General features: G+C 37.3%; 1 protein-coding gene across 3 annotated transcripts in view; it reads right to left on the minus strand.

The window, feature by feature from the left end:
- The window catches only part of RNF138 (ring finger protein 138, E3 ubiquitin protein ligase), a 43,934-nt gene that overhangs the window by 9,799 nt on the left and 11,308 nt on the right, over positions 1-22,827 (minus strand). For all 3 annotated transcript variants that reach the window (XM_008569608.1, XM_008569609.1, XM_008569610.1), the window contains 2 exons: positions 8,323-8,488; positions 7,270-7,385 (listed from right to left, as the gene is read on the minus strand). In XM_008569608.1, coding sequence (XP_008567830.1) covers positions 7,270-7,385; positions 8,323-8,488 — 282 coding nt within the window. The remainder of the gene's footprint in view (positions 1-7,269; positions 7,386-8,322; positions 8,489-22,827) is intronic.

A 22,827-nucleotide genomic window follows, 5' to 3' on the forward strand; every position in this document is an offset into this window, starting at 1 on the left:
AAAAATATAAATATGATCATTTTATCTGATGAAGAAAAACCATTCAATAAACTTCAGCTTCCATAATGGAAAACAAAATTTCTGATCATGCATAATGCTTTTTTAAAACACAAATGCCTAGACTCTAGATACCAGAATATCTGAGAATCAAGCCATATATATATTTTCCTGATTTGAGCAGAACCATTTCATAGGAAAAATCTTAAATTCAGGGTGACATCATCATAGAACAGATAGACATATAAATCTACATACAATTTTTTAAAACTTATTTTAAAACTCTAATAAACAGTATGCTAAAAATCTATAGTACACATCATACTTAATAGTAAAATTTTACACACATTCCCAGTAAAATCAGGAACAAGAAAAAAGTACCTGCCATTTAACACTGGATAGAGATCCTATTTAATGCAATAAACCAAATATAATAGAAAGCATTAAATTAAAAAGGAAAAAAAAACTATGGAAAAATAATTTTCCACATAATAAATCTAAAAGAATCTACAGGTAGATTATTAGAACTATTACAACTAATAAGTCACCAAAGTTGCTGGACACAGATTAGTATTCATAGTATTCCTACTCAAAAAGTTCATGAAAAGATTTGTATTATCTTTCAATTTTATTTTTCCACAAACTTTTTGAAGTACCCACATATAATATATACTTTTGTATGTCTAAAGACATTGAAATAAGACTAGCCAAAGACTGAGCAAAGATATTTGCAATACAAGCAACAAAAGATTAACATCCAGAATATATAAAGAATGCCTATAAATAAGAAAAAGGACATTTTAACACGTATCAGATTCCTTAATATTTATGTAGCCACTTAAAATGTTTAAACAACTTGGAGAGAAATCTATTAGGAACAACAAAAGACTGCTTGCAATTTTCATTTTTTCAGCCTTTTGAAGAGCTGTATTTGAACTAAACTGTATGAGCCCACTGATACCCAGTTACAATGTTTACAAATAGTCAGGGTTAGTAGGAATAGCCTGTAAATAGACCAAATAATTTCCAAGGAGGATAAAATAGAAATATGTTCTGATATCTTAATGAATACATGCATTTTCCCTCTTACTTCCTCTCCACTTCCAGTGACTAAAAGAAAACAGAAAGATACACAGTCTTATGTTAGCAGCAGAATTTTATGGTTATGAACTAGAAATGGCATTCAACTAGCACTGCTATCTAATTATTATGAGATACTACCCCACACCAATGCAATAATTTTGCTAAACATCATTCAACATTTACTAGTTTATGGTAAATTAGTCCTACTCTAATATATTGCTACATTAATTTTGGATGGCTCTTGTAGTGGGCTGAATTATGTCCCCCCAAAGCTCCCTGAAGCTTGAATTGTGTCTTCCCAAGTTTTATGTATTAGAAACTTGGCCCCAACTGTGACTGTTAAGAGGGTGGGAAATCCTATTATGGTGATCGAAAGGTGGAGCCTTGAAGAAGTGATTGGATTGTAGGACCATGCAGTAGTGAATGGATTAAAAATGGTGGTCAGGAACATGGCTCCGAGGGCTTTCAAGGAAGAGGAGAGTCTCTCTCTCTCTCTGCTCTCTGCTTCCACCATCATGCAACATGAGACCCCTGGGTTGCTGTCACCATCACCGGATGGACTTTGGACTTCCCAGCCTCAGAAACTGTAAGCAATAAATTTCATTTTCTTTATAAATCACCCAGTTCAAAGTACTTTGTTATAAGCAACAAAAACGGACTAATACAGCTCTCAAGCTGGAAGTTACGCTGTTTTCAGATATATAGAAAAAAGGATTATATCTGTTTTACCCATCCCTTCAATAACATGTACAGTACGCCCAGCAATTTTGAATGTATATTGAATTAACAAAATAATCTATGGATTTATTTTACATTTTTTTTTTACTACTGAGATAGGTGCATGCAAATACCATTTTAAAAATTTCCATAATCATGCTCTATTCAAGTTCAGAGTTTAAAATTCCCCATTTTTACTTATGAAGGAATACTGTGAACCATACTTTAAGAAAACACATGCTCTACTCTGAGTGGCTCCTTGACCTACTTTGCTACAGAGGTATGGTCACAAGTGTCTTTATTAAAGTAATGATGTTCACAGGATGCTGCCAAACCCTGCTCAGCTATTAACTACACGAACCTGCTCTTAATCAGCAATGTAGAATATTATCTGCTCCCCAGTACTTGCTGGAGAAGAGAACCTTAGATTTTCTAAACAGAAATGTTTATCAAAAGCTTAACTACTAGAAATAATCTTTGTGAAGAAATGTCTGAAGGTATAGCTTCTGTCCATTCTACACCATCTAGGCAAAGCCAGAAAATAAGCAAAAAACCCCTGGAAGAAAAAAGCCTTATATAAATTGTAATAAGGCATTATGATAGCTTACACTGAAGGTCTTTAAAGTATAGTGCTATGTAACTTGCTTTACTGCATTCATTTCTTCTTTTGAGGACTATGGGCAAAATCACTTTTCAGTATCATTTCTTCTAACATTAAGAATAGCTGTGTTTCTCATTAGGAACTATTTTGTTTACAATATTATAGACACTGATAACTGTTATTGGATGTTTTCTTCGTATCAGCTACTTGGAAGCTCTGAAACATACCGTATTACAATGTTTTTGGCTACTAAAATCCTTATGTGCTATATATCTCTATTTTTCTTTTTCTTTCTTTTTTTTTTTTTTTTTTACCATGCTCAGTGCATTGAGAGACTAACTTGCATCAACAGGTTCCCTTGCTCTGTTTCCCCTGAGTTCAGCCTAGCAGGAGATTTGGAGGGAGAAACAAAGAGAATTGTCAAGATACTTACTTCTCAGACATCTTCCCTGCAAAGATGCCTTGACTGGCTGCATCCCTCTTCCCTTCCCTCTCCGTACAGCTTTCTTTCTCCAGGTTCTATTATTTACTTCCTTCCCTCCTCTACTTTCAGCAGACCCAGAGTACATCATTATTCCTGTGGCTTCCTATATCCTAGTCATATAGTGTACCCAATACACTATTCTTTGAAAATCCCTTTTACTAAATTTGCAAATTGCCTATTGCCTAATTAGAGCACACTATTTCCTGCCAAGATCCTGACTATACTGTGGCATAATATCTTATATTTCCTATCATTTTTGAAAAAAAAACTTCCTTTCCTTCCTTCACCAATTTCCTTACTGACTAAAGATTCATATACAAATTCAATTCTTCCACTGCAATTAGAACTTTGCATAGAATACAGAAATGAATAAGACTAAGAAGCCTTTCCAGGTAAGGAGATAGACAAGTGAACAAACATAATAAAATTTAGAGAGTCTAGTAGAAGCGCAAAGAACAACACTTCTACCAACAGGAAGATATTTTAGAGGTCAGGAGAGATTTCACAGAGTAGCTAACACTGGGCCTGTGTCTTTAAAGAGAAAAAAAGGTCCACCAACTGTAGGTTTGGGGTGGTGAGAAAAAAGGATTATTGGTAAAAGTATAGTGAGGGAGTGATGATGAATAAGAATTTACTGGACTGGCAGGCTGGCCCACTTGGGAGAGCGTACTGCTGGTTATACCAAGGTTTCAGGTTCACATCCCTATATCAGCCAGCCGCCAAAAAAAAAAAAAAACAACTAACATTTACCAAGCAAGGTACTATTCAATTTGCTTTACCTGTATGAGGGTATTTCCAAAAGTTTATGGAAAGATTCGTATTATCCTTTAGTTCCATTTTTCCACAAACTTTTTTTTTCTTCCCCTTTTTTGTCTTTTTTACTGACCGGTAACGGGATCGCAACCCTCGGTGTTGCGCCCGCACCGCGCTCAGCCAGTGAGCCGGAACCGGTCTCCACATGGGATCCAACCCCGCGGCGGGAGTGCCGCCGCGCTCCCGAGTGGCGCACTCTCCAGTGCGCCACTGGGCCGGCCCTTCCACAAACTTTTTTTTTCTTCCCCTTTTTTGTCTTTTTTACTGACCGGTAACGGGATCGCAACCCTCGGTGTTGCGCCCGCACCGCGCTCAGCCAGTGAGCCGGAACCGGTCTCCACATGGGATCCAACCCCGCGGCGGGAGTGCCGCCGCGCTCCCGAGTGGCGCACTCTCCAGTGCGCCACTGGGCCGGCCCTTCCACAAACTTTTTTTTTCTTCCCCTTTTTTGTCTTTTTTACTGACCGGTAACGGGATCGCAACCCTCGGTGTTGCGCCCGCACCGCGCTCAGCCAGTGAGCCGGAACCGGTCTCCACATGGGATCCAACCCCGCGGCGGGAGTGCCGCCGCGCTCCCAAGTGGTGCACTCTCCAGTGCGCCACCGGGCCGGCCCTTCCACAAACTTTTTAAAGTACCATTGGATTAGCTCATTTATTAACTCCCAACTCAATAAACTGCTAATATTATCATCACCTCCCCTGCCTTTTTACAAACAGATGAGAAAACTGAGGCATAGTTTCCTGCCAAAGTCATACAAGTAAGTGACAGAGCTGGGATTTGAACCCAGCACTCTTGCTTGGCTCCAAGCCTTCGTTTTTTGGTTGCTATTGTTTTTTTGCTCTGTTTTTTTTTTTTTTTGGTGGCTGGCCAGTATGGGGATCGGAACAAGTATTCATTTGTAAATTATATTGCTTTTCAAGGATGTCAAGGATATGATACAAATAATCCAACACTGGGCTGGCCAGTGAGATCACTTGGTTAGAGCATGATGCTGATAACACCAAGGTCAAATAATCCAACATGGCTAAGGCATCTGATGCAATGATGGGTAGCCAAGAAAAAGAAACGCAAAAAAAAGATGAATGTGCCAGATCAGAAAGGGCTTTGGAATAATGAATTTTGTCTATAAGCCAGTTGTTGGGTTTAGATCATGGAACCCCTTGAGAATCTTGACACTCTCTTCCCTAAGAAGTGCATATGCACAAAAAAATTGAATTTGGGGAGTTCACAAAGCCTTTGGCTGGCTAATGGAACCCAGGATGAGAAACATTGCTATGGGGCCATGAAAAGTCATTAACAGAGTACACGGAAGAAGGTACAAGTACAAGGAGAAAGATCAAAATTGCATTTCTGAAATATCAACTTAACAATAGTAAATAAGACAGATTAAAAGAGAACCACTAGGGCCGGCCCGGTGGTGCACTGCTACAGTGCGCCGCTTGGGAGCGCAGCGGCACTCCCGCCGAGGGTTCAGATCCCACATACAGACCGGCCGCTCACTGGCTGAGCGAGGTGTGGGCGCGGCGCCGAGGGTTGCGATCCCGTTGCCAGTCCTGGTCCGGTACGGGCGCGACACTGAGGGTTGCGATCCGTTGCCGGTCACGAAAAAAGACAAAAAGGAAAAAAAAAGAGAACCACTAACTAAAAGACTATTTCAGCAGTTCAAGTGGGAGATAATGAGGGCTTGAGCTAGGGAAGTAACAACAGGATAGAAGAAAAGCACAGATGAGGAATATTGCTATGGGGAATCAATAGTGTCTATGACCAAGTCGATCTAAGTTGTAAGAGGGAGGAAAGCCTGTCTCCTGAGAAGAAAATATGATCCTTTAACCAGCAGTGATTGAACGAGTCATACATGCTAGGAACTTTGCTAAAAGCTGGATATATACTGTTGAACAAGACAAACACCACCCCTGCACTTAAGAACAATCTATTTGGTAAAAAACAGATAGATAGGTAATTATAGTACATAAGTACAATAATAAGGAAAGCAGAGGGATGAAGGAACCAAGAGGATTTTTAAAAAATCACAAGATGAGAGTAACAAATTTCATCCAATGACAGTAAGAAGTCAAGTAAAATGAGAACCTAAAAGAATTTGCACAGCTGGCCTGTGGCTCACTTGGGAGAGCAAAGCGCTAATAACACCAAGGTCACATGGTGGAATCCCCGTACCAGCCAGCCACCAAAAAAAAAAAAAAAGAAAAAGAAAAAAAAGAATTTGCAGACTAGGCAATCAAAAAATTAACTAAAGACCTTTACCAGAACAGTTTCAACTGAGTAGTAGGAAAGAAGCCTAATGCACTCATGATGCATACAGAATAATTTAACAATGATTAAGTTACTGAAAATTAGCAACATGTGAAATGAAAAGCTACTAAAATAAAATCTTAGAGACTCTACTTAACATATTGTCACTTGGGAGCCTTTCTATAATAGTGGCAATACTTCCTCTTTCCTAACATAGCTATATGTGTACTTACTATTGAGTTTTCAAAATTAAACAATGCATTGTTTAAGGATATATGCGTGGATGATAATATAAAAGAAAAGCAAGGGAATGAATAATCAAAATAAGAGGACAGTGGTTATCTCTAGAGCATGGGGTTCAAGTGGGCAGGGGCTTACAAGGAGATTCTACAGTTCTGAAAAATGTTGACCTGGGTTAGTGAGTAACTAGGTATTTGTTTTATCACTATTTTTTAAACTACATGTGTGGCCATTCTTCTGTGCAAAATACATTTTGTAAGAATGATTAATATACATAAATCTGAGACTAGACACAAATCAAGCCAAAACCTTGTTTAAAAAAAAATTGAGGGCCGCCCCATGGCGCACTCGGGAGAGTGTGGCGCTGGGAGCGCAGCGATGCTCCCGCCGCGGGTTCGGATCCTGTATAGAACTGGCCGGTGTGCTCACTGGCTGAGCGCGGTGCGGGCAACACCAAGCCAAGGGTTGCGTTCCCCTTACCGGTCACAAAAAAGACAAAAAAAAAATTGAGAAACTGGCCGGTGTGCTCACTGGCTGAGCGCGGTGCGGGCGACACCAAGCCAAGGGTTGCGTTCCCCTTACCGGTCACAAAAAAGACAAAAAAAAAATTGAGACTACAAATAGAACTAAGAATTTAAATGTACCAAGTCTCATTTTTACATGATATTTTATTATCAGAATAAAAATTTCAAACAACTCTAAGTCTATTCCTTAGAGAGCAAAGAAAAAAAATTCCAGTTTGCAAATACATTACTAAAAGGAATTTTCTCTAATTTTCAAATCATTTCGGTTAAAAAATAAGTAAGAGAAACCAGCCTTCAAACCTCAAGTCTAATTTTTACTCAGCGAAACGGAGATTCTTTTAGAATGATTTTAAATAACACAAGCTTAAGTATAAAGCAGATCATGAAGTTGCAATCTTACATGTGCCAAACAAATTTTGAAGGTAAATGCTGTGGTTCTGATACTTGGCAATCTACTTGAAACACACATACACATCAAAAAACACTTTGTCATATATTTCCCCAAACAATTTCCATTTCAATTATAAAAATTCTATTACTAAAACTAATTATTACTTACCTGTTCCCTACTGAATCTTGAGAGATCTGAAAGTTTGGAATGATAGAAGAAACACCATATTCATCCTGATACTTCTTACAAGATTTGTAATGATGTCTCATGCGATAGAATTTAATCTGTAAATTATGGATTAAAATATGATTTTTAATTTAAAATACAACTCACAAGATTTGAGATACTGTCAGCAACAGAAAAAAAGATAAAAGTAGCTAAAAGTAGTAAATATTCCATTTAAACGAGAATTTCAAAAAAATGATTTAATCCTTAAGTAGAAGCTAAAAATAGGTAATTTCTGTCCTTTAGATGCAAAGACCATGGAGAAGAGTCCCTCGACCAAAAACTCATTGCAAAAATACTATTAAATAATTTTACACTTGAAAAAATACTACTAATAGACAAAAAATAAGTTAAAAACGTGATAAATCCATAGACACATGGACATACTCAAAGCCTAACCACCTCTATTTTACTCCTTTTCTAAATGACAGAATAAAATCCAGATGACAGAATTAATGTCAGTTATTTGCCAACACCCGATTTTCCTGTTTCCTTAAAAATAAACTAAAGCATTCTGCCAAATATTTTTGTGATTTCTTAGATAAATACATAAGCAAGCAGCTGAAAAGTTCCTTGACTATATAAATCCATTTGGCCAAACTACTAACACGCCTATGTATAAAGTTTCAATAATGCTGTTACTGTCAGAAAAACTAGTTAAGGGTTGAATTTGTACCAGAATGGAGTTTAAATGAGTTAAATGCCAGCTTGCTCACTTAGTTAATTTAATGAATAATCAGTGAGCGATTACTTTTAGAAAAATACCATACTAAAAATTACAGCGAATTCTGAGATTTTTATCTTTCCGTTTTGGTTTTTAATAAGTTTATAACCAGTAAGAGACATAGCCATAGCTTTTTTTTGACCTTTTCACATCCAATTTCCAACCTAAATAACTACTTACTCTTCAAAACAGCACACACCAAGAAAATTCAAACAGGAATTTCAGAGTAGAAACTTGACTTCCAAAGAAGAGTTATTTCATATTCACTCTACCTGCTTTGCACAGCATCTGCAGCTACCAGAAAACTTCCTCATGATATTTTCAAGATCTAAGGCCCGTTCAGGACATGCTCTCTCTCTTCTAGTCACATTTCCACGACACAAAGGACAATGTATTCCGCTTTCTCTCATTGCAGTCAGGAAACATTTTCTACAGAAACTAATAAATGAAACATTTGTGACACATTAATTACAGAAAAAGATTCATCTCATTTCTATGATTAAATACAAACAATTATGAATATGTACTCATGCTTATTTGTTAGGCTATTCATATGTACACAAATCTGAGAATTTTAAGAACTGTACATGTATTTCTCAAATAATATTGATAACTGAACTAGATGTGAATACAGAAGAAACTACCAAGTCTGCTTTACATAGTACATGTTAAAAAATTAATATTATATAACATAACCATAGGAAGCACAATACAAAGGAAGAATTAGATTTAATTCTGGCTCTCCCATTTAGTAGCTGTGTGATCTTAGGCAACACACTTAAACCACACTGGATCTTCATTTCCTAACCCTTACAAAATGAGAGGATGGACCACATCAGCTTTTGTCTCAAATGATGTACGGCAAGATGTTGTTCCACAATATATATATAAGTCTACTATAAAAATGTGCACAAATTAATTTAGGAAGTTCTAGAATAAAGTTTATAAGTTTCTCTGCTAAGGAAAACACAAGCGCTGTCTGAACTTATTTGGTCAAAAAGTATTAAAATTTCCCACACTGTACAATGAAACAATATTTGAGAAATATTTAAGAACACTTCCAGCTTTAAATATGTATAACCAACATTCTAACCGGAACCAAACTAACTAAAAATCTTTATTTCTTCTCCCCTAACCCATTTCAAATACCATACTTGATCATTTTGCTTTCAAGAGAACCAGATAAATAGCAGTTGTCTTTATATGGGATCTAGAAGAAGAATATATTTAATACATTCCCCTATAAATACAAATATGCCAATATTCCTCATCTATACTAATAAATTTGAGAGTTAATAGTGTAATAAAAGATCACAGAATCTGAGTTTTCTCACTATGTGGCACTGCACAAGTCACTCTTCCCCTCTAAAATCAGTTACCTCACCCATAAAATAATAAAAGTATCTACAACTGATTGGGTTGTTCAGAGGACTAAAACAGATGATATATGTAAAATGCTTATCACAATATTTGTGACAGTCAGGAAAGTGCTCCAAATAGTAACAATTACCATTATACGAGCATTAGAAGTGATTACCAATTAAGACAATAAACTAGAACATTAAAAATTATTAACCATAAACAGGAATCAAAACAACGCAAAGTAAACAAGACCAAGGTACTGGTTTTCACTTGTCAAGCTAAAAACCAGTTTTAAAAATAAAATAACCAGTGTTAGTGGAGATATAAGGAAATGAGTATTTCATGTTTCCAGAAAGCAATATGCCAATACTTATCCAAAATCTTTAAAGAGAGAGTATCCCAAAATTCTTAGTGCCATTTTGAGCTTTAATAATTTCAAACTTATGAAACCATCATCAGTAAGTTTGTTTAAATTAAAACTTGAAAATTTGTACATTATAAAATTTATAAAAATTCTGAATAATAAATTTTTCATTTAAATTCTTTGTTTCAGCCAGTAATTGCATTCTTCAATCACTGGAACCATAAAGGATAAAAAGAAGGGAGGGGCTGTCGGACCAAAAAGAAGAAAAAAGAGCAACTGGAAAAACATTCCAGACCATGATATGGTCTGCACTAAGGCAGGTATAGGAGGGAGGAACAAGAGGATCTTTATTTTAGAGAAATAGTTCTCAGTGTTTGTGACTGACTGGATACAAGAGGGAGATTCCTGTGTTAAAAAATAAAGTCATCTGGATCCCTGCATCAGCCAGCTCCAAAAAAAAAAAAAACAGAATTTTTTTGATAATTAGTTGTGGGAGAATGAGAAAGACAGGCACTTCTACTTAGAAGACTAAGTAACAGGTGACTGACTGTATTAACCAAGTTAAGAAATATTCGAAGAACTGATTTGACATAGGAAAGATAAGTTCAAAGTACCTACAAAAATCTCAATGCATGATATCCAGTAAACAACTGGAAACATGGATCTGGAAACTAGGGGGGTGGGGGGAATATGGAAAGCAGGCAAGATGAGAAGATCACTAAAGAAACAATCTAGAGAAATATAAACATTTCAAGGAGTGTTCAAAGAAGGAAGGGTAAGAGAAAGAAAAGAACCAGAATTAAGCTATGTTATAGAAGCCGAGTCTACAAATCTACCAAAGAGAAATAATATTTAAAGATATGAAAGTAAAATTATCACCAATCAAGCTAAACTTTCTTCTCTGAATAAGGAACTGAATTGAAACTGTCAACAAAGTCCATACCAACAAAATTCACTACGACGAGATAATCATGAATAAAATCGATGGAACCTGAGTGAATTATATGAAGTAGAACAGTAACTACTAGTGAGTAAATAAGTCAGTATGCTGGCTAATATATAATTATGAATAATTTAATAAAAGAGAATATCAAGAGATTTTTAAACCACCAAGATGTGCAAACAAAAGCTATATTTAGGAGGAAGGAATAAAATAAAGCAAAATTTCAAAACCCACTTATTCAACAATCAAAGTAGTAGAAATGTGATTTACACCACAGACCCAGAAGAATGACTGAAACAAAAAAAGATGGTAAATACCAAGGTATTGTGAAAGACGTGAACCAGCCTAAACTTGTTTGATGGTCTGAGAGTATAAACTGACACAACCATTTGGAAAATTGGCAATATCTACTACAGACCAGAAATTCTACTCCAAGGTATATACCCAAAAGACCTGCATATATAATCAGAAGAAATTTCCTAGAAAATTCATAGCCACACTATTTGTAATAGCCCAAAACTAAAAACTATACAAAAGTCCATCAAAAGAAGAATGAATAAGCTACCCTGGAAGTGCCCCAGGCTCCCAAGACCTCAGCCATACCCCAACCCCCCTACCCAGCCCCCCCATGTCCACATCCAGCCCAGCAACAACCACAGAGTTGCCCCCTTGAAGCCCCCTGGGCTCTCCTGATGAAATAGGGGTGTGTCATGGGCCTTGACCACACCTCCCCTTCTTCCTCCTCCTACCCTATCCCCCCCCTTCCCTATTCCCTCTCCCCCTCCCCCAACTGCTCAACATCTTACATTGTAAAAAAATATAATAATTAATAAATTTTTTAAAAATAAAAAAGAATGAATTAATAAAGTCTGGCATGCTCACAAAATGAAAACTAGAGTAAGCTGTAATCAGAATCAAAAAGCTACAGCTACATGCAACGATTTGGATGAACATAGCTACAGAAGCCAGATACAAAAAATACAAACTTCATGCTTCTATTTTTATAGTGTACAAAAAGCAGGTAAAACTACATTGTAAAAACTCAGTATGCTGGTATCCTGTAGGATATGGGATATAAACCTTGGAGAAAGGAGCATTAGGGGGGTTTCTGGAATGCTGATAATGTTCTGTCACTTGATATGGGTGCTGAATACACAAGTATGGGAAACTTACTGAGCAGAACATTTATGATATGGATACTTTTCTATATACACAGTATATTTAAATTTTAAAAATTTTAGGAGCTGGCTGGTTAGCTCTCAGTTGGTTAGAGCATGGTGCTGATAACACCAAGGTCCAGGATTTGATCCCTGTATCAGCCAGGCACCCAAAGAAAAGAGAAGGAAAAAATTTTGATTAGGAGTACCCTTTACTTCTGGTCAAGATGGTGGAATACACAGTCCCCAGCATCACGCTCCCGCACAAATCAACCAATTTACAACTATAAAAAGCAACAACAGTCAAGCTGGGGCCGCTAGAGCTCAGGGGAAGAGGAGGAGAGACCTACGGAGTGCATGAAGGCAGGAGAAGCCACAATGAGAGAAAGAAAAAGCTGCTCCAACAGTTTTGAATACTGGCTGCTTCCAGGCTGGAGCTGCTGAGCATATAGAGCAGGTGCTGGCAAAAGCTGCAGCTGTACCCTTTGGATGAAGTTGCTTGGAGGCAGCAGGGGAGAAGAGGGCCTTGGTGGCCCCCAGGACAGCAAGACCACACTAATAGGGTTCCCATGGACCCACAAAGGAGTGAGGAGCCACAAGTGAAGAAAAGGAGACACTCAGAGGACAGTGAGTCATCACAAGAGACCAGAGCATGGCCCATCCCATGGGAAGTGTTTGGAGCATGGGCAATGGGGATGACAGGCCCACCAGGGGAACACGGGCACAGCAAGGACAGCTGATCTGCCCCCCAATCAACATAGGACCACTCAGAAGAGACTGTTCAGGAATATAGAATTGAATGGGATGCAGTTTGATGAAAAGACTCAGGCCCAGACCAGAGTTTCCACCCAACCCAGGTACCCCAGATCTCACTAGACCCAGAAGTACCTATTGTCAACCATTAAAACCTGAGCTGCACAAATAGCCTTCCCCAGGGAACCAGGAGCAAAGCAGCAATTTAGCTCACCCACAGAGCTCAAGTGCTGGTCCACACAGGAAGTTCTCCCATTTTAGAAGTAAGCAAAGGACAACAAATTAGATCCAGCACAGAGTTGAAGGGGTAGGAACAGCAAATAATCCACCACAGAAGTAAAAGAAAAAACAAAGTACTCACAAACAGAGACAAAGTTTGATATTAACTAGTAAAGGTCTCATTCACCAAAGAACACCTGTTAACACCTAGAAGGACCAGAACTCTCCTGAGCTACGAAGCCAGAAAGAGGGGAGGGCCGAAGGCCTCAGCCATGCCCCCCTACACCTACAACCAGTCCTGAGTGCGGGGACCGAGGGCATTGGCCACACCCCCGACATGCACAACCACCCCAACAACGACCATCAAGCTGCAGCAGGAAGCGCCCTGGTCTCTCCCAAGCTGGGGAGGTAGGGGGGGCCAAGGGCCTCAGCCATGCCCCCCTGACACCCACAACCAGCCCAGAGACAACCACCAAGCTGCTACAGGAAGCACCCCAGGCTCTCCTGAGCCAGAGCAATGGGGGGCTGAGGGCCTTGGCCACACACCCCCAACACCCACAACCAGCCCAGTGACAACCACCAAGCAGCAGCAAGAAGGGCCCCAGGTTCCCAAACAGAGGTGGTAGGGGGTGAGAGCTTTTGACACACACCCCCCCGACATCTGCACCCAGACTAGCAATGACCAAGCCACTGCTGGATGCCCCCTGATCTCCCCTGTGGGAATGAGGGGGGGTGCCACAGGCCTCAATCCTGCCCTTCCTCCCTCCTCGTTCTTCCATCCCATTTCCTTCCCCTTTCCCCTCTTCCATTCTCTCCCAACTGTTCTGCAACAACATTATAGAATGTAAAAATATATATTAATTTTTTAAAAATTAAAAGCTTAAGAAATTGTTAAAAAAAGAGAGTACTCTTTAAAGAAGGATACTCTTTAAAATACCCTTTAAACAAGGGTACTTACATTGAAACTGTTATATAAATAACTAAATTAAGATTATCTTCTAACTCGGCATAAAAAAAAAAACCTGCTAAAATTAAAGGAAGAAAGGAAGGATTGCTACAAGAAAAATAAATTTCACCAGAGAGAGATATAAGAGCCTAATACAGTGGCTGAAGAGCCACAAAATAGAAAACAGAAAAAGAAAAGTTAATTTAAAAGAAAAAAAGAGAAAGTGAGAGTATGAGGGTAATTTCCTGAGCTAAAAAAAATGTCTGCAGAATGAGACAATTGAATAACTTGTACAATGGATTTTAGGAAGGCTCATACCCAGATAGATACTGAAAAAAAATTTTCAATTTCTAACATCTTCCAGAGAGGGAGTAAAAACTAGATCACTTACTAAGGAAAGAAAATCAAATTAGCATCAAACTCATCAGTACAAACAGATGACAAAACAATAGAATGATGTTTTCCAAGTTGTGAGGGGAAATGACTTACAACCAAGAATTTTGTCTTCTGGACAAATGACTTAACAACCAAGAATTTTGTCTTCTGGACACTGAATCATTTCCTTTATGTACTTTAGATATTCCTGATATAATACAACATATATTGAAAAACTTAGGATTCTGCATAACTGCACAGTAAAACTTATAGGGCTTTGGGAAAAAATGATTGGTGTGGACCACCTGTGCAAACTTGTCACCAAAGTACTAAGAAAAACCTGAACAATCCAAATAAAAATACTAACACTTTAAAACATATTTAAGTTCTTAATAAACACTTCACCCTAAAATTTTTTTAAAATGGTGGGGGGTGAAGTTTATAAGTGTTTAAAGCTAGTAAATTATGGAAATAAATGTAAAATGCACAATGGAAAAGAATCATGCAATAGGTATTTCAAGAGAGAACTCAGGGCCAAACTGATCCATGAAGAATGAATGTTGGGCATTTTGCATGATAGTATTTAATTGTGTCTTGTCATATTCAACTGTGTTTTAATATACTTTGTTTCAGCTGTCATTTGCTTATAAACCAAAGTATTAATGTTCAGGGGAAAAATAACATATAAACCAATCTGTTCTGATTTAATCTGCTGTAGCAAAAAAGACCACATCACTGTTTAGTCTATTTGTCTTCAACCTTGCTTGTGGTCTTCTAATACAGAAAATTTTAACGTTGTCTAAATTTTCACCTTTTCCTAAAATTATGGTTTGTGCTCTTGTAGTCCTAAGCTTAATTAAGATCAGAGATATTCCCCTACATTTCCTTCCAAAAGCTTAAGCTTTGCTCATCACATTTAAGTTCTTAATCAACTTGGAAATTCTTTTTTGGCACCTGGCAGGTACAGGGATTGAACCCTGGGCCTTGGTGTTCTCAGCACTACACTCTAACTAACTGAGCTGACCAGCCAGCCCCAAAAATATTTTTATGTATAGCATAGAAATTCCATATTCAAAGCCACTGCCCAAATACTACTTTACTGGATAAGCTATCTTTTTCCCGCCAATGACTTGTGACATCATATCAAAGATAAATTCTCCAAAATATGTATAGGACTACTTCTGGGCTCTCTGATGTGTTCTACTGACCACCTACCTACTGCTGGATCAATACCATACCATTTTAATTACCACAGCTTCATAATATGTCATTATAATACATTTTATATATTATACAGGGTTGGTTCTATCTCTATGTTCTACTTCAAAATTTTCTTAGTTATTCTGGTCATTAACTCTTCATTTGAATTTTTTAATTCATTTTTCAAATTCTACCAAAAAAATCTTGAGAATTTATAGAATTTGCATTTTTCGAAGTGTCTGAAGAGAACATCTTAATCTTACCCACGTATGAATCTTTCTATCCATATATGTCATGTCTCTCCACTTACACAGTTCTTTTATGCTTTCCAATAAAGTTTTGTAATTTTCTCTAAGAAGTTTTACGTATTTTATTTTATTTTACTTATTTATTTTTTTGTCCTTTTTGAGACCGGCCGCACTGCACTCAGCCAGTGAGCGCACCGGTCATCCCTATATAGGATCCGAACCCGCGGCAGGAGCACTGCTGTGCTCTCAGTGCCGCACTCTCCCGAGTGTGCCACAGGCCCGGCCCAGTTATACGTATTTTATTAGGTTTATTCCAAGGCACTTTTTTTTTTTTTTTTTAAAGATGACCGGTAAGGGGATCTTAACCCTTGACTTGGTGTTGCCAGCACCAGGCCCACCCGATGAGCTAACTGGCCATCCCTATATGGGATCCGAACCCGGGGCCTTGGTGTTATCAGCACCGCACTCTCCCGAGTGAGCCACGAGCCGGCCCTATTCCAAGGCACTTTAAAGTTGCTATTCTAAGTAGGGTTTTTCTTCTATCAAAGTATTTATCTGATTATTGTTGGTATAGAAAAAACTATTGATTTTTGTTCTTTTTTTCTTTTGGCGGCTGGCTGGTATAGGGATCGAACTCTGGACCTTGGTGTTATTAGCTCCATTTTCTAATCAACTGAGTTAACTGGCCAGCTGAGTTTTGTCAGTTCTTGCATCAAGAAATCTCTCTATACTCTTATTCTAATAGTTTTTTTTGTTTGTTTGTTTTTTTCCTTTTTGTCTTTTTTCGTGTCCGGCAACGGACCGCAACCCTCAGTGTCGCGCCTGTACCGGACCGGGACCGGCCACGGGATAGCAAACCTCGGTGCTACGCCCGCCCCTCGCTCAGCCAGTGAGCGGGAACCGGTCTGTATGTGGGATCCGAACCCTCGGCAGGAGCGCCGCCGTGCTCCCCAAGCGGCGCACTGTAGCAGTGCGCCACCAGGCCGGCCCTATTGTTTTGTTTTGTTTAATTTTTTTCTTTTTTTTTTTTTTGGAAGAAAAGAATAAGATCATAGAAAGTATGTTCTCTGACCACAATAACAGAAAGAAATTTAGAAAACTCACAAGTGTGTGGAAATTAAACAACACTCTCCTAAATAAACAGTGGAAATAGCAAAGATAATAATAGAAATATGTGAAATCGAGAATTAAAAAAACAATAGAGAAAAACAACAATCCAAAAGTTAGTTCTTTAAAAAAATCAACAAGATTTGCAAAACTTTATTATTCTAATAGTTTTACTCGTTGTTTCTCTTAGGTTTTATATGTAGTTACTTTTATTCAGAAATTATCTCTTCCTTTTCATCTTTCTTTATCTTATTTCTTCTTTTCTCACTGAATTGCCTAAAACCTGACACAGTGTTAAATGTTAGGGGTGATACAGACATTTTTGTCTAGTTCCTGACTAGAAAAGCACCTAGAGTTTATTACACAGTATAGTTGCTATAGATTTTAGGGAAGCTACCCTTAATCAGAGAAATAAAAGAAAGTTCCAGTCTATTCCTAATTTGCTGGCATTTTATAATAAAAGATTGAATTCTATCAAATGCATTTGGCATCTACTGAAATGATCACATACTTTTTCTCCTTTAATCTGTTAACATGATCTAGTAGCTAGACATCCAAATCCTGTTCCTATTTTGAGGATCTTCTCCATTATGTGATCTTTGGTTAAAAGTGTTCCTGAAAGAGTTGAATTTAAATATCCCATGATGATTGTGGGCCTGTCAATTCCTCCCTACGATTCTGTTGGTTTTCATCTGTATAGTTACGTCAGTAAGTGCATAAACGTTCATGGTTCTTTTAATACGTATGAAATATTTCTTTCCTTTGTAATGTTATTTGAATTTAATTTTGTCTGATATTAATATCATTATACCAGCCTTCTTTTGAATGTTATGAATATATATTTATGGATTCAGAAAAGTTAGTGCTTACAAACTGTCTCCGAAAGATCTAGTAAAGGATATCATCAGTTTTGTTATAAAAAAGCCATATGCATTCCCAAAAAATGCAGCACTATGCAAAATAATCCAACAAAAACCATGGGGCTTTGGGCCGAGCCCGTGGCGCACTCGGGAGAGTGAGGCGCTGGGAGCCCGGCAGCGCTCCCGCTGCGGGTTCGGATCCTATATAGGGATGGCCAGCGCTCACTGGCTGAGCGTGGTGTGGCCGGTCTCAAAAAAAAAAAAAAAAAAAAAACTTTTATAATTTAAAACAATATATTTTAAAATAAAGTAATCATTTAAAAAAATACTTACATAGTGCTTAGACCAGGCAGGAAACTGACACCCTAATCATATTTAATAATAAAATTTACAAAGTACCATTCCAATAAATCCTAAGAAACATGTAATTGTTTTTAAAGAATGTAAAACTTTCAAGACAAATGTAAAGTGGAAAAAAGAAAAAAGTAAGTAAAAATTCAAAAAAAGAATGTAAAACTTTTTAAATGAGAAAAAATTTCAGAACACTTACTATTTCTGAATTCATAATAAACAAGTCACTACAAACTTAAATAATTTTCAAAATTCCAAATACACTGCATGCCATTCCACAATATATCCAAATATAGTACATTATCCAAATAGTTTTGAGATACATATGGGTAGCTAGAAAAAAAGTATAGATTCATATATATTACTTATATGTATATATGCTAAAGTCCTAAATCAAATCTCAGCAAACCAAGCAAAACTGCTGTTTAGAATTACTAATTTAGCTTTTTCTCAAAATGCACACCTAATATTTCAAAATAAACTATAAATTAATTCACAATTTTTTGGTTAATATAGTTACCAACTATCTTAAAGAGTACCAATAAGGAAGTTTTAAAAAGTTCAACACCTGTTCTTGTCTAAATAATTTTTAAAATATGATCAAAAACAATAAAAAAGTATACTCTAAGGGCCAGCCCATTGCTCACTTAGGAAAGTGTGGTGCTGATAACACCAAGGCCAAGAGTTCGGATCCCTATATAGGGATGGCCAGTTAGCTCACTTGGGAGAGCATAGTGCTGACAACACCAAGTCAAGGGTTATGATCCCCCCTTACCGATCATCTTTTTTTTAAAAAAAATATATATATACACACATATACTCTAAATTAAAGAATATGGCTAATTTATATTACTGTTAATTATAATAAACTAAACTATAGTCTTTTAAAAAGCTTTTAAATACTTTCCTAGAAGCAAAATATTAAGTGGAAAATTAGTTTATTGATTGTGTTCCTTAAAGGACAAACTTTTTTTTTCCCCCTTGGTACAACAAAATGTTTTGTCAAATGCTGAATGAATTTTTATTAAAAAAGTAGACACAAACCCAACAATTTCTATTTAGTACTTACTTTCAAAAATAATGGCAATGGCTATAAAAACAAAGCATAGACTTAAAGGCATAAAGATATAGAAAAGCAATAAATAAAAATCACTTTAGATGACAAAACTATTTTGTTAGAAAATCCTAAATTAACCCCAAAAACTACATATAATATAGTTGAACAGGAGCTGGCTGGTTAGCTCAGCTGGTTAGAGCACAGCCTTATAATGACAAGGTCATGGGTTCAGATCCCCATACCAGCCAGCTGCCAAAAAAAAAAAAAGAAAAATGAGTTGAACAAACTATACAACACAAACTCTTCAAATATTGTGTTACTATGGACTAGTGGTATTATGAAAAACATTCACATAAAAAACTTTAAAAAGTAATCAGGTTTAAAATTATATGAGTGTATTTATGGGCCAGCCCGGTGGCGCACTGCTACAGTGCGCCGCTTGGGAAGTGCGGTGGCGCTCCTGCTGAGGGTTTGGATCCCACATGCAGACCGGTGGCTCACTGGCTGAGCGAGGAGCGGGGGCAACACCGAGGGTTGCGATCCCGTTGCCGGTCCGGTACGGGCGCGACACTGAGGGTTACGATCCGTTGCCGGTCACGAAAAAAGACAAAAAAATAAAAAATAAAATAAAATAAAATAAAATTATATGAGTGTATTTGAAAAAGTTCATGGAAAAATAAAATTAAAAGATAATACAAGTCTTTCCAAGAACTTTTGAAGTACTCTTGTATTTATTAAAAATGTAAACACATAAAGGAAGAAACAAAGATTTCTAGTTGAAATAAATAATAAAGTAATTAACACAAAACTAATTAAAGCCCCTAAGGATGATCACTTCACAGGTCTTTACTAAATAGATACTAAAACTTTTAAAGAAGAGTACATGCTGGCAAGACTATATCTTAAAAAGTAAAAATGATTAACAAAGGTACAAAATCAATTCAACGGAGAAAAGACACACTCTATTTCACAAATGATGCTGGAGCAATTGGACATCCATAGGCAAAAAAAAAAAAAAAAAAAAGAACCTTGATCCAAATTTCCTACCTTAAACAAAAATTAACTCAAAATGGATCACAGATCGCATAAACTGAATAATGGCCATCCAAAGACATACTCACTTTCTAATCCCCAGGAATTAGGAATACTACCTAATATGGTACCAAGTGATTATTACCTTATATGGTAACAGATCTGATTAAATTAAGGATTTTGAGATAAGGATATTAGCCGCGATTACCCAAGTATGCCTCAAGTGTCATCACAAGTACCTTTATAAGTGATGAGCAAAGGGAGATTTGACAGAGACACACAGAGAACCTACATGAACATGAAGGCAAGTATTGGAATGGTGTGGCCCCAAGACCTCAGAAGGGAACACAACTCCACAACACCTTGGTTTTGGCCCACTGCAGTTGATTTCAAACCTCCAGCCTCTAGAACTGTGAGAAAATAAGTTTCTGTTGTTTCAAGCCACAAAGCTTGTGTTAATGTTACAGCAGACCTAGGAAACCTAAATGGTACTAAATGTAAAATATAAAACTATAGAACTTTTAGAAAAAAAACTAAAGAAAATATTCGCCATACAGAGCTACACAAGGAGACTTGATATTAAAATCACACTTCATAAAAGGAAAAGTTGAAAAAGTAGACTTCAAAAAAACTAACAACTTTTGCTATGCAAAATACTCTGTTAAAAAAGATGAAAAGAGGCCGAGCCCGTGGCGCACTCGGGAGAGTGTGGCGCTGGGAGCACAGCAGCGCTCCTGCCGCGGGTTCGTATCCTATATAGGGATGACCGGTGCGCTCACAGCGCTCACTGGCTGAGTGCGCTGCGGCCGGTCTCAAAAAGGACAAAAAAAAAAAAAAGATGAAAAGACAGAGCTGGCAGGTTAGCTTACTTGGGAGGGCATGGTGCTGATAATACCAAGGTCAAAGGTTCCTATCTCTGTACCAGCCAAACACCAAAAAAAAAAGATGAAAAGACAAACCACGGACTGGGAAAAAATATTTGTTAATCACATAGCTGACAAAGGATTTATATCTAGAATACATAAAGAAGGCTCAAAGCTCGACAGTTTAAAACAACCAAACAATCCAATTAAAACATGGGCAAGAGACACAAAGAGACATTTTATGTAACATCATTCGCCACAGGGAAACAAATTAAAACTACAATGAGATATCACTACATACCTATAAGAATGGCTAAAATTTTTAATTAACACCAGGAAATGCTGGCAAGGATGCAGAGAAACTATATCACTCACACATAGCTGGTGGGAAAGTAAGATGGTACACAGACACTGTGAAAAACAATGGCATTTTCTTTAAAACCTAAAAATGCAGCTATCACGTAACTCAACAATTGCACTCTTGGACATTTATCCTAGAGAAACAAAGGCTTATGTTCACACAAAAACTTGTACATGAATGTTAACAGCAAACTCTATTTGCAATGGTCAAAAACTGGCTATTCCAGATGTCCTTCAATGGGTGAATGGTTAAACTATGGTACATCCATACCATGTAATACTACTTAGCAATAAAAGGTACAAACTAATGATACACATAACAACCAACCTGAATTTCTAGAGAATTATGCTGTATGAAAAAGAAATCCCAAGGTTACATATAGTTTAATTCCATTTATCACATTAACACTAACATAATTAACATTATATAACATTTTTTTTGTAACAGCTCTATTGAAATATAATTCACATACCACATAATTCACCCAATTAAAGTGTACAAATAAATGGTTTTTATTATATTTAGAGTTGTACAATATATAAGATGTTTGAAATGACAAAATTACAGAAATAGAGAATATGAGAATATTAATGCTTGCCAAGGGTAAAAGGAGGAGGTGGGGGTAGAGGTGGGAAGTTGGTGGGGGTGCTATAAAAGAGCAATGTACAGGATCTTTGTAGTGATGGAAATGTTCTTTTTTTTTGCCAGCTGGCCAGTAGGGGGATCCGAACCCTTGACTCTGTTGTTATATAACACCTCACTCTAAACAACTGATCTAACAAGATGGACCAAAATGTTCTTTATGTTTACCAATGTAGATATCCTGGTTGTAATATTTACAAGATGTTACCATCAGGGAAAACTCTGTCAGAGTACATAGAATCTCTGTATTATTTCTTACAACTGCATGTAAATCTACAATGATCTCAAAATAAAATGTTTAATTTTTTGAAAAGGTTATATAAAAAAAGCAAAAATGACATGTCCATATATTGCAACGCACATTCGGCTGATAAATATGCATTAAGTACTTACTACCATAACAGACACTAAGTATACAACAGGGAACAAAAATGACAAAAATCCCTACTCTGATGGGACTTACGTGTATGCAGGCAAATATTTAGGTTTGTGTGTACATGCTACACCCCAAAAAACAAGTAGTATATTGTGCTAAAACAGCAATATTAATAAACGAAATTTAAGAATCTCCAAAAGAATCAATTTTTTTAAAGAATTCAAATATACTAAAAAGATGTTTAAAACAATGGCAGAAATAATGGGGCCGGCCCGTGGCTCACTTTGGAAAGTGTGGTGCTGGTAACACCAAGGCCAAGGGTTTGGATCCCTATATAGGGATGGCCAGTTTGCTCACTTGGGGGAGCGTGGTGCTGACAACACCAAGTCAAGGGTTAAAATCCCTTTACCCGTCATCTTTTAAAAAAAGAAAAGGGGGCCGGCCCGGTGGCGCACTGCTACAGTGCGCTGCTTGGGAGCGTGGTGGCGCTCCCGCCGAGGGTTCGGATCCCACATACAGACCGGTTCCCACTCACTGGCTGAGCGAGGCGCGGGAGCAACA

The sequence above is a fragment of the Galeopterus variegatus genome, unplaced genomic scaffold (genome assembly GCF_000696425.1).
Source record: "Galeopterus variegatus unplaced genomic scaffold, G_variegatus-3.0.2 Scaffold520, whole genome shotgun sequence".
In the NCBI taxonomy this organism is placed as follows: domain Eukaryota; kingdom Metazoa; phylum Chordata; class Mammalia; order Dermoptera; family Cynocephalidae; genus Galeopterus; species Galeopterus variegatus.